The sequence below is a fragment of the Tympanuchus pallidicinctus genome, unplaced genomic scaffold (assembly GCF_026119805.1).
Source record: "Tympanuchus pallidicinctus isolate F22 unplaced genomic scaffold, pur_lepc_1.0 scaffold22, whole genome shotgun sequence".
Taxonomy (NCBI): domain Eukaryota; kingdom Metazoa; phylum Chordata; class Aves; order Galliformes; family Phasianidae; genus Tympanuchus; species Tympanuchus pallidicinctus.
Window position 1 is genome coordinate 5237758 of NW_026294739.1, and position 14936 is coordinate 5252693.

General features: G+C 36.5%; 1 protein-coding gene across 1 annotated transcript; it reads right to left on the reverse strand.

Annotated features, from left to right (window-relative positions):
* Window positions 1-431: 431 nt before the first annotated feature.
* On the reverse strand, window positions 432-10226 carry RBP2 (retinol binding protein 2). The gene is made up of 4 exons (XM_052686532.1): window positions 10098-10226; window positions 5787-5965; window positions 2323-2424; window positions 432-708 (listed from the first exon to the last, which is right to left on the reverse strand). Exons 1-4 carry the CDS (start codon window positions 10168-10170, stop codon window positions 655-657), a joined length of 408 nt encoding a protein of 135 aa, XP_052542492.1. The 5' UTR covers window positions 10171-10226; the 3' UTR covers window positions 432-654.
* Between the last annotated feature and the right edge of the window lie 4710 nt (window positions 10227-14936).

A 14936-nucleotide genomic window follows, 5' to 3' on the forward strand; every position in this document is an offset into this window, starting at 1 on the left:
AGTCTTTCAAAATTCTTTCGAAACTCTAAAAGTGAGGTGCGAGGTGAAGACTGCTGTATGCTAGATAGTCTATGCATGGATACACACAGTCTGTGTAAACTCCACATGCACAGCATGCATGCACTCTATGTACACTCATCGGTTTTCCTCCGATAGCTGTAAGTATGCCTTAGCTTTAACTTCATGGAGCAACTCCTGAAGGGAGTGGGGTGCTTCTAACAGCTAACTTCTGCTCTGGGATTATTAGCAGGGTGCCAGTTCTGATTGACTGCTTCAAGGAGCTACAGCATTTCACATTCTCTCGTGACGAGAGAATACATACATAACGTTCTGTGGTTGAGATAACTGTGACTGTTAATTTTCAGCTTTGTTGCTAAAGAACGTTTCTTTGGAAAAGACTAAATAGATTGTAAAGATATAGGAAAGCACAATTTGAAAGACAATTATTTTTATTTAACTCCAAGAAAAGAAAAAAGAGAAAATGATGCTGTGTGTAACTGATGTTATTTCTACAAAACGTTTCTCTTCATAAACATGCACAAAATTGCATTCACGTAGCTGTTTCAAAGAGTTATTACAAAATCTGCTTTGTTTCTGTTTTTAGACAAAACATATCAGCACAATAGTGTGATGAAGGCTTAAGTGGTTTTCCGGTTACTTTTTCTTCTTAAATATCTGATGGCACACCTGGTCTTCACACGTCAGTTCCTGCAGAATTAACACAGTTAGTGGTACAAGTTGCTTAGCCAGAAGCTCCCCTGCCCTGAAATTGCTACAACTGTGCTATTACATTACAAAGATACACTTATGAAAAAGAGAACATAAAGAAAGAAGAGCAAATTCTATAAAAACAATCAGCAGGCATGCACCACATGTTGCAGTAATTAGATTTTGACACATGAATTGAGCTTTAAGATGAATATATATGAAAAATGCATTAAAAGTAGTCTTAAATGGAAAGCTTTTTCATGCTCCATTGTTAAAACAACATACAATAATAGTTTATATTTCATGTTATCTCAAAATTCATGAGAATTAACGAAATTCAAAACAAACAAAAAAGGGAAGATGCTTTAAAACCATAAGAATGTTTACTTCAGAGAAGTGCCCAGCCATCTTTTAGGAGTCAGATCAGGATGGCATTTTTGCTTAGCAGCACAGCTGATCTTTTAAAGTCTGGCACACGCGCACATCACAATGTACACCGTTTTATTAGTCTTCCAATCAGCTGGCATTGCTGTGCCAGATAAGGCTTGAAGATGAACTGAAGCTGGGTTTTCAGCCCACAGTTGCCCTAGCCTGCAAAATTGTTCATGGGAACTCTTCTGAGAGTATGCCTGGTCTGTCTGCTTCCCCAAGTCATAGGCTCAATGCTGCAGCCAGCAGCATCTTTGTTAGGTCAGCTTTTGATTATGTGTTAAAATGGAGATGAAAATGCGTGCTGGACAACTGGCTTTCAGTGACATATACTGTTTTTTCAATTAATTGCCTTGACTGTTCAAGCATACAGACTTCAGGCAGTGTGGCTCACCACACCTACTATCTGTAAGGTAAACTTAGCAAGGAATAGATATCTAAGTGCATATCATGAGACAGAAATTACTGAGGTCTTCTCCATAATCTTTCTGCACCCACCTACTGTACCATCCAACATTATCTTAGCATTTCTTGATTGTTCTCCCAAGAAACTTCCGGAATAGTGTCAGTTATGTGAGCTGTTATTTTGTAATCTTTCCATACTCCAGTGAGTGCTCCTTTCCTGCACAGCCCTTCACAACCCTTCAGTGAGCCCTGTATCAGGCTCACTGAATTCCTTTTCAGGCTCCAGGTTTTTTCTGTTTCTATTGTACTAGCACAAAATAATTGGAAATATTCTTCTTGAGTACTCAGAGAGTGATTTCTGATCTGGATTCCTACAAAGTTCCTTCTAAAATTACATAGGTGCTTCTGTAGGGACAAAACCCAACATTTTTCTTGCAATCTTTTTCCCTTACTTTTTTTTTTTCTTCTTCTTTTTCCTACCAGTGATTAAAGGAAAATGAGAAGGCATTAGAGGTGCAGCGTAACAAGAAGGGTTAATAGCTGGAGGACAGTGAACTGGAGCAAAAAAAGCACTGCAGGGTTATGTCTTAATTGGGAGCAGGTGAAAAGAAACAGCATTCCTGAGATGAAGCAGAGAGAGGGATTTCCTTCGAGTTCCGAGATCAGAGCTGTCTAAATAAAGACCTTTCTAACTAGAATAAGTAAGAAAAGCTTTGAAATGGATGAACTGTACTTTGTTGCAGTCTGTTATGTGCTATGATTCTGTATAGCAGTTCTTACCAGATGCAGTAGGTCTCCTTCAATCCAGTGCTTCCAGCCACGATTTTTCTTTTCACCTTTCTGAACACATACCAGTTTGTCACCATCCCAGGTCACTAGTGTCTGCATCAATTAGTTCAGACATGTTAGCAAGAAATTTATGAATATGTGAAAATAAGCTAATTCAAACAATGAGAAAAAAAATAATTACATTTTCTAACCATTGCTCTTCTCGTTCTTCCTAGAAAAAACCCAAACCAATCAGTCATTCAAAACTCTGAATGCTTTCAAGATGATGGTTGTGAACCTTTTCCAGAGCTTTGTTGTCAGTTTCCATTGTGTACACTAAGTTAGCATTCATACGAACCAGTGTACTGCTGAGTCCAAAATAATTGCATGAAAATTGTGGGTTTTTTTTCTAAACACAAGATCACACTTTTAAACTGTGAAGATGATCAGGCACTGGCATGGGTTGCACAAGGAGTTTCTGGAATATCCATCTGTAGAGACAGTGAAACCCTGATTGAACTCAGTGATGGACTGTGTGCTCGAGCTGACCCTGCTTTAGCACAAGGGTTGAGTCAGAAATCTCTGGAGGTCCCTTCCATTCTGAATCATTTTTGGTTCTGTGAGATTCAGTCTGTCTAACAAATAGGATACTGGATTCAGTGGATCTCGTCCAGGAGCAGAAAGTTCATGTCTGTAGTGAGTTCCATTTACAGGATCAATTTTCAACACATAAGAGGTTGCTCCAAAAGTATTGTCTGTTATTTATTTCCTTGGAAATTACAACAGATAGAGCACAATAACACAATTTGATAGGGCAAATTCTCAGCTACAAAACACTATTTTTCAACATAGTCACCACCATTAAATGTTCACTTTTGGTAGTGATAAGCCAAGCTCGTAAAAATCTGCACGAGCAGAAGTGGCCCACTGTTGCTGTTGCCACTGCTGAAGTGCACCAGCTTCTGTCTCACTGTGCTGAATCTACTGTTTGGTCACCACAAATGTTCAGCAAGTGTCAGTGAGTGTCAATGGGTGCAATTTTTTCCACGCAGAGAAATTCGGTTGCATGCCTTTGCTTCAGGCGCAATTCTGACAGATACTGTTTTGTCAGACTTGCCCTCTGCTGTCACACAGCAACAAAATGGAATACTGGTGGGAAGCTATAACCTCTACTGCCATCCCACTGTCATCTGCCTCTGACTCTGTGGACTGATTTAATAAAATAGGAGGCATTACTTTCAGTATAACCCTTGTGTATGCTACAGTAAATTCAGAGCAACTTCTTTTGAATTACTCTAGATTTGAAGCATTGTAAATTAGAAAGACATTTATCCATTTATCATAGCTAAATCCTCATCAGAGACTGGTTACAGTCAGTGGAAGTTGAGTTATTAAAAGTCTCCAAGAGTATCGTTACCCTACTTTGTTTTTTAGTTCAGGGTTGGATGATTTATTTCTCTTACGAGGGAGCCTTCTAGTAATAGCAAGACAAAACTTATTCCATTTCAGTTAAGTTCTTTCGTATTTACAGTATTTTTAAGCTACATGGTTTTTAAATTATCCATTCCCACTCTATGTTTAAATGTTGCCTAGCAGTTTTATTACCTTCATGTGTTTGAGGCACTTTTTGTTAATAAATGACCAAAAAATTATTTTAGAGTCGCCTGGAGATGAATGGCTTGATGTGCTTCATCCTTCCTCCTCCTCTTGTTAGAAACAAAGAGTGTAATTTGTTCAGAATAGGATATTATACAGAAATGAATAAGCCAGGTAGGGGAATAATCGTACAAATTGTGCTTCCTTCTGTCCAAGTAATTGGTAATAAAGAGGAAATCAGTAAGTCTGCAAGTGAAATGATTCTGCACAGAGAGAAAGAAAATGGCTTTCATGTGGTGAAGATGCAAGGCTTTAAGAAATGATGTAATGGTTGATTCATTAGATCTTAGTGTCTGCAGCAGGTCTAAGATACATGGGTTCGAGGTTGTAAAGGATAAGCTCTGTCACAAGAAAGTGTCCACCAGTGCTCACTGGAGAAAGCAATAGGGAAACGTTTAGTCATAGGGATGTTCAAGATACTGAAAAACAAGGCTTTATTATGTGATGGTTTGCAGAGTTCTGAATGAGAAATAATTTGGAAGAAGTCATAGGAATTGCACTGCATAAAGTTGAGTGAAAAATGAACAGTATTTTATAATGAATAAACAATGTACTCCATAATATAATCTGTGCCACTCTGGTGAAGGATTACCTGAACTCAGATGCAAACATGGTGCTTTCCCATGGCAATTGCTTTGATCTCAGCTACTCAGTTTGGCAACAAAGCCTGAAACTTTGTTTATTGAGAAGATAATGAGGCAAGGGACAGCATCATTTTGAGAATAGCAGGAGAGATGTGAGCTGAGAGAAAATGAAACTATGATAATTGTCAGATGAGTTGATAGAGCTGGATTCAGGGAGTGATAACCAAGATAGGCAATTGATGCAACATTTTCAAAACACTGAATGGGTGAGAAGCTGTCACCCTTTCTACCTTTGAAAATATTGCTTCTGTATTTTAGGGGTGAGAAGAGAATAAAACAGAAGTAGTATCAATACAGAAACATGAAGCTGAATTCAGTAAATGAATTTAATCAGTGATTATACTTTTTTTCCTCACTAACTTTCCTGACATGGTCTGGTTTGAAGGCCACACAAGACTTTCTAGCTGAATCTGTTGTAAGAGGTAGGAGATGTGCCAATGCACAATATGGTCCTTGATCCAAACATCACTTGTTCCCTCACTGAAGGTGTCTGAAGGTATGTCCAGAGTTTCCTCTGGGAACCTCCAGCATGAATCTTTAAGAAATTAAAGCTTGCATTACAAGGCCTTCTTGCCTGTGGCTGTCTGTAGGCCTGCGTTTGCATCTGTATCAATAGTAACATGGGCTCACATTTTCTTCTTATCTCTTCTAAAAGCTCACTTATGTCTAATAGCTGAGTGTAGGCTTCCTTTAAATAGTATTCACATTTTAAACTGTCCACTTGAGGCTGAGCAGCACAAATCCAGTATAAACCTACTGATTCAGAGCTAAAAATGTTTACGCAGAGAAGATCCTAAAATCAGAATGATAGATTTACAATCTATTTAAGGAGATTACACAGGTAAAATTAAACTTATTTTGTTACTTTCTAAATAAACAAAGGCACATCAGAGAAAACCTGAAAAAATCCCCTATTAGGAAAAACATGTAATTAAAGATTACCCTCATTTATGTGAGCATCCATCCTGATTATTTTGTGTAAGTGATTGGAGCAGGAAAGGAAACTATCTCAAGACACAAACTGTTTCTGCTTCGTAAAAATCCTCAAGTATCTGTAAAGTTTTGGTGATTTCCCCCCACCACCACCCCTTTTTTTTTTAACCATATTCAGCTGGTTTTTGGAACTGCTACGGCTGATACTGACTGTAGTGTAAAGAGAAATCAGACAGTGTGTACCTTAACCACCCGGTTATCGAGTCCTTTGGTATGTTCTTCAAACTCCACTCCCACAGTGTAGTTCAGCTCATAGTTTCTCAAAGTACTGAGTGTTTTTGTTTTAAAATTATCTCCATCTTGAATAATCTCCTTTGTTTGTTTCAAGTGTTTTGCAACTTTACGAGTTGCAAAATCAATGTCTGATAAAAAACAGAAAAGAAAGCATTGCACAGAAAATTCCAACTTTTGTTACCAAAAATAAAAGAAAACAACTTTTATATTTATGCACTGTAAAAATAATATTGTGTTTAATGGTCAATTAATTCCACAAATGACCTCTTTACCTGCAGTATTTGCAAAGAAAAAGGTCATTCAAAAAAACCGACAGCTTCCATTTTCAGGACTTTCAGCTGAGGATCTTCTACTGATTTTACATATTAAGAGAGTGTCTGTGGGAATATTGTAAGCAGGACTACAACAACCACCAGTTAATATATGCTGGTTTCTTAGATCTTCTGAATCTCCAGATCTTTTGGAGATGAAATAACAAGACATATTCTTTTTTTGGCTTCACTCACACATGAAGCTATGGGATACTAGGAGTGCCCTTAGCATCTCATGCTTGAGAGCCCTTCCTTCTTCTATGTCTGCTGTATAAATTATGTAGCTCTTGGGCATGTGAGGCTATTGATATGAATTCTGCAGTGTCACAAATTTTGGCCACTCCTGAAAGATTGTTCTCAGGACAACATGCCTTTTCAGAAAATAAGCATGTTAGTAGAAAATAAGCAGGTAGTCACACTCATTTTGGATATTGGCATGATATTTTTACAGGGAACCTATAATCTGTGGGAGCATACAAGAAATTAATTTTAAAAATTGCAAAAATGTTTCTAATGAATAAAAAAGAAACAGACAAATGATTGGCTTGTCCATTGTGGTTAAACAGCAAAGAGACAAACAAATGGCAGTTAGGTGTTAGAGGAATAGCAATTGAAAGTCAAAAGTCAAATAGTATCAAAGTACAGCATTTGACAGTTCATCTTTAATATTCTGTAAACAGTTAATGCTGTCCTGATCTTGACATCCTTATTTTGTTCATGATGTAGACTAACTTCTTAATATAAGCAACGGAATACACTGAAAGTAACTGAAAGAACAGTATATATTATGAGCATGACAGTTTGTCCCAGACGATCCACCTCTTGCCAGCTGCATTACCATCTGCAATAAATATTTCTGACCAGCTGGCAATGAATCTTAATATAGTGCTATATGCAAATGAAATAATCTCACATGTTTCTGAAAGTTACTGAAAAATGGTTTTGGCTTGCTATCCATCCCATAGTAGATCTGCATGTGAGTTAATCATTGTCACAGCAATGCAACTAATGGAGTCCTTTCTCTTTGGGTAGATTCCCTATACTACTTGTGATGTACTAATTGAGTTGAGTGAGAGGTTTGGCTTAAGAAACAATGTGACTTTTCTAACATGAGGAATAATGTTTAGTATTTATAACCAGACTTCTCGGGTATATTTTATCTGCTATGGCGGATTAAAAGTGTCTCTGGGTCTGATTTACAACCAGGTAACATAAAATTTAGGTCTCTCTGTGGGAAAAAAAATGTCTAGACTTCTAAGGAAATGCTATTTCTGACTAATATATTAGTCTTGTAGCTCCTGGAGAAAAACTGGGAGATTTTATTAAAGCATGGTTTTCATAACTGCATGTTGAACAATGCAAGCAATAAAGATGATATATTGTTCTATTATAGTAGATTAAAACACTTTGTAATGTGTTTATGATAAAAGCAAAATTTCTGGCTTAAAGGGCAAACCTATTCTTTAATTAAAGTACAGAAATACCTATGTATTAATTATAAGGATGGATGAGGTTTTCTTAAAAAAAACCCTTGGTGTGCTTTGAACCTTAGCACTTTTATACTCAAGTATCAACCACGTGCAAAATTGGGAGAAACAGAGCAGAAGAACGATTTCTCCGTCCTTCCATGTCATTTCCTTTCCCTGACCACAAGTTAATGTAGGACACATTCTGAGAACCACCTATAGCCATGTGCATCTTTGTACTGTTTTTTTTTTTCCTTTTTTTTCCCTATCCCACTAATTTAGTGGCAGTTTGTCACTAGTAAATGTATAATACATGTGTGTATGTATACACACCAAAAATTATGACATATGCATGAGGAGCAAGGTTCAGACAATCAGTGCAAATTCCTTCTCCATCCCACCAATTGCCGATGTTCTTGCTGTGAAAGTATTTTGAAAATTTTGTCAGAAAGTTCATTCTCTCTCCATTGGAATTTGTATAGAGCAGGCAACAAATCAAGGGACTTTCCAGGAAAGATGAATCTGTTTTGCATTCTTCATTCTAACCCATTCTTTCTCCTTTGTCTTAGGCTATTGAGAGTGTCATGTGCTTTTGATCTTGTTTCCCCATTGTGTGAAGTCAGCTTTCCAGGACCAGATATCTGGTAGTTATCGTAAGGTCAATCACTAGTGTAGGCATTGAGAACTGTTGGATGTGAGGGTTTTTTTAAAGATACCACTAACTGATTTCCTAATGTGTTACACTACTTTCCTAACAAACATATTATCTTGATATTATCTTGACTTGTGGAAGATAGCTGTACAGATTTTGAACCACTGCTTCTTTGGATAATCAAGACCTTTAGTAGTAGCTATTTTTGTGTCCGAGCAAGCAATTCTCTGAATATCCAGTAAATTAACAGCTTTTTGGAAAAAGTAGAAGGAAGCTGTAAGTCTGATCTTAACTTCTGATGAAAAGCACTTGAACTGAAAAAACTCTTATTTATCAGCATAACTCTTTGTGGTGTCAGCTACAGTAAAAATGAGAGTAAGAGGAAGATCGAATTCTGAACAGAAGATACAAATCAGTGACCATTAGATAGAAAACAGTGAGACAACATCTGAGAACGGGAAGAACAAAGGCACAATTGGGACAGTGAGGGCTATTAACTGTGAACATAAAAATAAACTGTTTAATTTTGTCATGTACTAATTTAGCCAGTCAGTGTTCTACAATCTAGGTTAGATGAGTCAGCTCCAGTGATTCTTCTTCTAAGTATTATTGACATCATGAGTGATAAAGAAGCAATGATCTTTTGTGGCATTCATCTGTGGTGTATTAAAGCCAGGAGAAGATTTCTGATTCTAAAAATTACACTTCTTGTAATTCTTGTAATTGTAATTACAAATTGTAATTGTAAACCTTGTAATTCTTGTGCATGTGTAAATTCAACTTCCATATTTTTTGCAGCTTTTTGAAATGCAGCCATGTTGCTGCAGTGGTAGAAGGAAGACTGATCTTTCAGTGCCAATCCAGTATCTACTGAAGAAATTCATCAGAACTGTATTATTTTATCTATAATTTCTTCTTTTTAGGAAATTAAAGATCTACATCTCTGCTGACCTTAGTAGAGGAAGAATTTTCTGCACACTACTTGCATAATCATAATGACCTGGAGCAAAATCAAGGTTTTATCTTGATGAGAATAAAAATACCTGAAAGACGACTTATACTGGAAATAATAGGTGAATCAAAAGAAGACATTTCTTTCAAAAATCTTCCACACTGTCATTGCAAAAACTGAGTAGGTGTGGGAAAAATAACATAGACTACAAGCAACATAGACTTTATATAGAGTGACAAGAATATTACTTGCTGTCAGTTAATAGTGCTTTGGTATTCCAGCATCTACAAAGTGTGCTTAGTATCCTGTACAGTGGATACACAAACTGTAGCCATCAGATCTCTAACAGTGAAGGAGCTAAAGAATAGTACCTGAAAGTTGTGTAAGGAGCAGGACAGTTCTTTGCACATGTACAATTTATTGTTGCCATCAGTGGTGGTGGCCAAGTGAAATTTAACTTTTGTAATCATCTTCAGCTGATCCCATGACCTCAGTCTCCTTGCTGTGTAAGCATGATTCCCATAAAAACTCCCGGAAGAATCTGCCCATTCCAGCTCTTTTGCTATGCAGCTGCCACATGCACTTCCCACTAGTTCAAAATGCTAATTAAATACTAAACACAACTGCTGCTTTAATGATATGGGATCTATCTGTTTGCTTATTTTAATTTCAATACAGAGCAATATACTTGGCTACAATCTTCTCTTTCTTATATGCCAAGATCACTGTAGTTGCACGTATGTTACAATTGCTTGATTTCTAATGTGATTGACATAAATCCTTAGGCCAGAAGGCACAATACAAAAATAAAAATTTTCTTATTAATTTATAGAAAGATTTTACTTATAAAGAAAATGTAGTTAATATTTTTCATTTTACCTAATGCAACCATGTAGCCTTCAAAGTTCTCATTGGATTCCATTTCCCAAGTCCCATTGTAATCAGCAGGCATGGTGGCAAGAGCTTAAAACCAACTTCAGATTGAAAAGTGAGGCTGGAAACAGAACCTGTTAGGAGAATGCTTTATAAACCTTTTCATATCTTATTTTTTTAAGGCTTATGGGTTTCTAGATAATACAGTTTAAGGGTCAGAGTGATAACCCTAGAAAACTTCGCTTTTATTAACAAAGTTCAGTTTGTCTGCTTTGCTGGCAGACAAGGATCACTTTCTGAAATACTGGATATGGTTTTACAGTGACCTTTGTAAAGAACTACTAGCTATTACGGGGTACCTTTGAAATATATTAAACATAGTGGCAAATTGTACAACACAGCTAAAGTTCCCAAAGGTGAGTTCTATTTTTCGGTTCCTTTCTAGGTGTCATATTTCCATGTGAAGAATAAGCCTTACAGATCTGACAGACCCAGAACTCCCATTTAAAACTGATGGAACTTTTGAATGTGTAACATGTGCAAGAAAGAACAAAAAAGGGGATATTTCTGTTGAAAATATATCTGCTTTCCTTTGATTTTTGAAATATTTTTCTACCAAGTGCTTCACTTACACCAACTTCAATTTAACACAATTCTTGAGGATCTAGTTTATAAATATATCCATATATAAAAAGATATCCATATGTATAAATAAATGCAAGTAAATCATAATTGGTGCTGGTCACATACTACAAATCTTTATTTTGAAACAGCGCTTTGTGTTAGGAAGGTATTTTTCATCCAGCAGCACTGTGTTATTGTGGGGAAAAGCACAGATGACAGTTGTGCAAATATTCAGAATGTGTCTGCCTAGAAAATATGAATGTGCAGTAGAACTTTACCAGAGAGTCATGGGATCATTCAGGTTGGAAAAGACCTCTAGGGTCCCCTGGTCCAACCGTCCCCCAATCAATATCGCCCGCTAAACCATGTCTCTAAGTACTACATCTGCACACTCCTTACACAGCTCCAGGGACAGAGATTCTACCATTTCCCTGGGCAGCCTATTCCAGTGCCTAATGCTAATGTGCATTCCTAGATGATACTCTATGTTATGCAGAAAGTAATTTCAAATTCTGAGTTCTCAAAACATTGTTCCACCAGGATATTATGTAATATTTATGCAATAGGCTTGTCTTTACCTATCTCCATCTACTTTCTTTCTTAGTCCACACATTGCATCAACCTGTTTAAATACATTTTCATTATTTATGCATTTTACCTGTATAATAAAATGTCTCTTAAAAACAAGGAATAGGTAGGCTATTGTTCCTTACTCAATCACTCAAAATCAACTGTATGAGCAACATCAGTTGCTTTGTGCACGTGCATGATCATCTCTAAGTGCATTACAACACTATTTCTCCAGCTGGAAGTTATTCCCTCCTTCAGTACACTAAAGAGTGTTGAATTTATAAGAAGACACTCTGTGTTTTACCTTTTATCACCAGTTGCCTACTGGTGGAATATAAGGAATTAATCAGACAGAATGTGTACATTTGCCTTACAAAAGTAGAGTATGTAGCAGCTCATGGTGATAGATTTTATGTACTTATTGATTTTAGCTCTGAAGTAGTTTGTTTCCTCAAGTTATTTTGTGCAGAAGTAGTGTGCAGAAGTGAGTGGAACTGTGTCATGTGATCATCAGCAGTTACCATCTTTTAAAACTACTAAAGAATCTAGTAGTAGAACTATTAGGTCTGCAGCTGTAGATGTGCAAAGCTAGGCACATTTAGAGGAAACAAATTATGAGAAGAGAACATCCTGGAAATATAAGGTCCTAATTAATTAACAGCATAAACACATAATTGTGTAAGTTTTCACAGTAGTGCTTTGTTTATGTCCATCCCTTATTATTAATTTAAGTGTACATATTTTTTCCTGTGTGTGCATTGTGTAAACTCTCTGCTTGGATCTCTTTCAGCACACAGTTATTCAATAGCCTTGAAATAGCTCTTCTGAGCTTTTTTCACATAAAGAAGCAGCCAGCCTATGGGCAGCCAATTTAACTAATCAAGGAAACATTGAAGTAGGAAATTAATAAAACATAATGTATTAAATTGACAGAGCTCTGTGATGCTTCATGAGCATTGTGCTAAGATCCACAAAGAGAATGTTTCGTCTAGGAATCAATACCTTGATAGGCAGTAAAACCCTTATTACATTTAAATGCCTGCTAAAATCATATAAGACCGATAGATAGTTTTTTTAATTCCCATGTGGATAATTTAAGCCTGTAGATCACTCATTCACTGTATCCATAGTGTTCTTTTGGGATTTTGCCTTGCCAGTTATACTGACCTGTCTCTTGTCACATATTAGCTTTAAAATTTTGACATACTGTTCATGTAAAACTAGAAACAATTCTTTTTGCTTTGTGTTTATTGCTAAACTTTGATGAAAACTCTACATACTTAAAGGAAAGATATACATAGAGAAAAACTCACAAAATGGCAAAACATTCCATTCCTGTGCCATCAGTATATGCCTGGGGAAGTGAAAAAGTGTCTTCTCCTAATCTTCATGATAATCATGTTCTCATACCTCTTCCTTGCAAGATCAAGATTAAAATCTATTGGCACACAGTGTACAGCATGTAATGAGACCTGAGAGTGGAAGGAATTAAGTGTCTTTTTTCAAGTTTTCTAATATCTCTGTTAAAAGCAAAAGCTCTGGGCTCATAGCTTGTGTCAGGTTTCAAACCAGGAATAAGTTTTAGAGCCAAGTAATAAGATCTCACAAATGAAGCAACGTCAAGAAAAGTCGAAATATTGTATTGTAAAAGCTTGAGTAACTTTTCCAGTTTGTGAATGAAGAAATGAAGATGGCTTTTCTCGTCTCTGTCCTACAGCTTAATATTGGTAAGTGGCAGTTTGAAACAAAACTGCTCATAAAATGAGCCTGAGCTGGCAAGATTGAAAAGGCCCAAATCTTGTGTCTATGGAATGAGTGCGCAGTCATGAAAGCCATGGCTAACACTGGCCTCCAGATTCCTCTCATGATACTTGAGGCCTGCCTGGAAGAGAAATCCTATGTATTTGAACAAAGTTCAGCCTTCTTGTTATCTTGTCCTTGGGCAGTAAACCACTATTAGAAGAACTATATCAGGAACAGAGGCTACTAGCCAAACAATTTTTCTCTGTAAACTTCTGGGCATGGCATTTCATAATGTCACTAGTGATCATGATACTAAGTTTGGTAGTAAGAAGAAATCACCCAGTGAATGCTGCCTGCTTGAAAACACACTTCAGTAAGAAATTCATTATGAAAAAATATGTCACTGAGAAAAAATAGCCAACCTTAAAGCTTACCTTGATTTTCAAAATAAATGAGAAATACTGAATTTATTTTCTATTTAATTCTACTTATCAGTTATTCAGTGTTGTCTACCCATAGGTCTCAAGGGAGCAGGTAAAAATCATTTGTGTTATAAAATCAGAGAAACATAAGGAGCAGTGTGGTTTGGTCAAGGTCGTGAAATGAGCCACTAGATACAGCGAGTTATAAGGCACAATCATTTGTTTTATCCATTAAAGCATGCTTCTTCCTGAGCTAAGTTTAATGCAGATTGAAAGCATGAACCCAGCCTAAGTGCTTTGTCACTGACAAAGCCTAAATCTTCTCTTGAAAGATTTTTTCAACATCTGAATTCCTTGCATGAGCCATGCATTCATATATCTAACTGTAATCTATTACTTAATTGTATTTATTCTATGGTGAAGTTTTGTAATTGCAACTGCCACTTCTTATCTTCATCAGATAAAGGTTGCATTACTCAGACATTGAACTGGAATACTGGTTTATGGCTTTTGAATTAGAAGAATCTACAGATACCAGTGTGTTTTGTTTTCTTTGATGCTTCTATGACAAGCATAATTCAGCTAAGAAACTGTGTATCCCCTTTAGTGTGTTCATTTTAATGCAGGGTCTCCTCTATTAGCATAACATTTTGCCCAGCAGAAATATTTCTATTACCTCATCTGGAGAACACTTCAGAGAGATACTTTCATATACCTTAAACATCAACTTTTGACATACCTCATAACTGGTATAATCTCATGCTGGGAAGATTTGTAGTATATAATCCCATTTTGCTTAAAGTTCTAGAGTCCACATGAAGAGATAAAGCCATGTCAGATGTTGCGATTAGTATACAGTTTTGCATTCACAGTAGCCATTTAAAACAAGATTAAAGCCATTCTTTTATGATCACCTGGACATAAGACAGTTAAGATAAATTATGCCAAGGTATGTTAATGAAAACGTATAACATAAAACATTTTGCCAGTTGGCTTCCTTTTACTTTTTTTTTTCTTTCCTACCAGCATATAGTATTTACAGAACTGTTATCCGAGTCCTAAAAAAATTACTAGAAAGCAGAATGTGCCTGCTTCCTGAATGCTTTCTGAGAGATCTTTGCCATAAATCAGTTTTATGGCTTCAGTAAAAAAAAAAATCTATCTGTGCCAGTAACCCAGAAGGAAAACTCTCTTGCAGGGAACTGAACGTTATTACCCTGTGTTGTCACATATCTCTTAGAATTTTGGTGTAAGTCTTTATTTCCTGTTGGTTAAGGGATTTTCTGTGTTGTAAATCTCATACATTTTGTTCAGAGTGCTGTGTGGTGACTCTTTTCTACTTGCCTCTCTGGCTCCACAACAACACTCCTGCTGAGACAAAGATTCTGGCTTCGTTCTAGCATATCCTGTTTGAGAAATGAAGCCAGCATGTAATTCCCTGATGAATGAATTCCCTCATGAGTTCTGGAATTAATTTTAACATAAT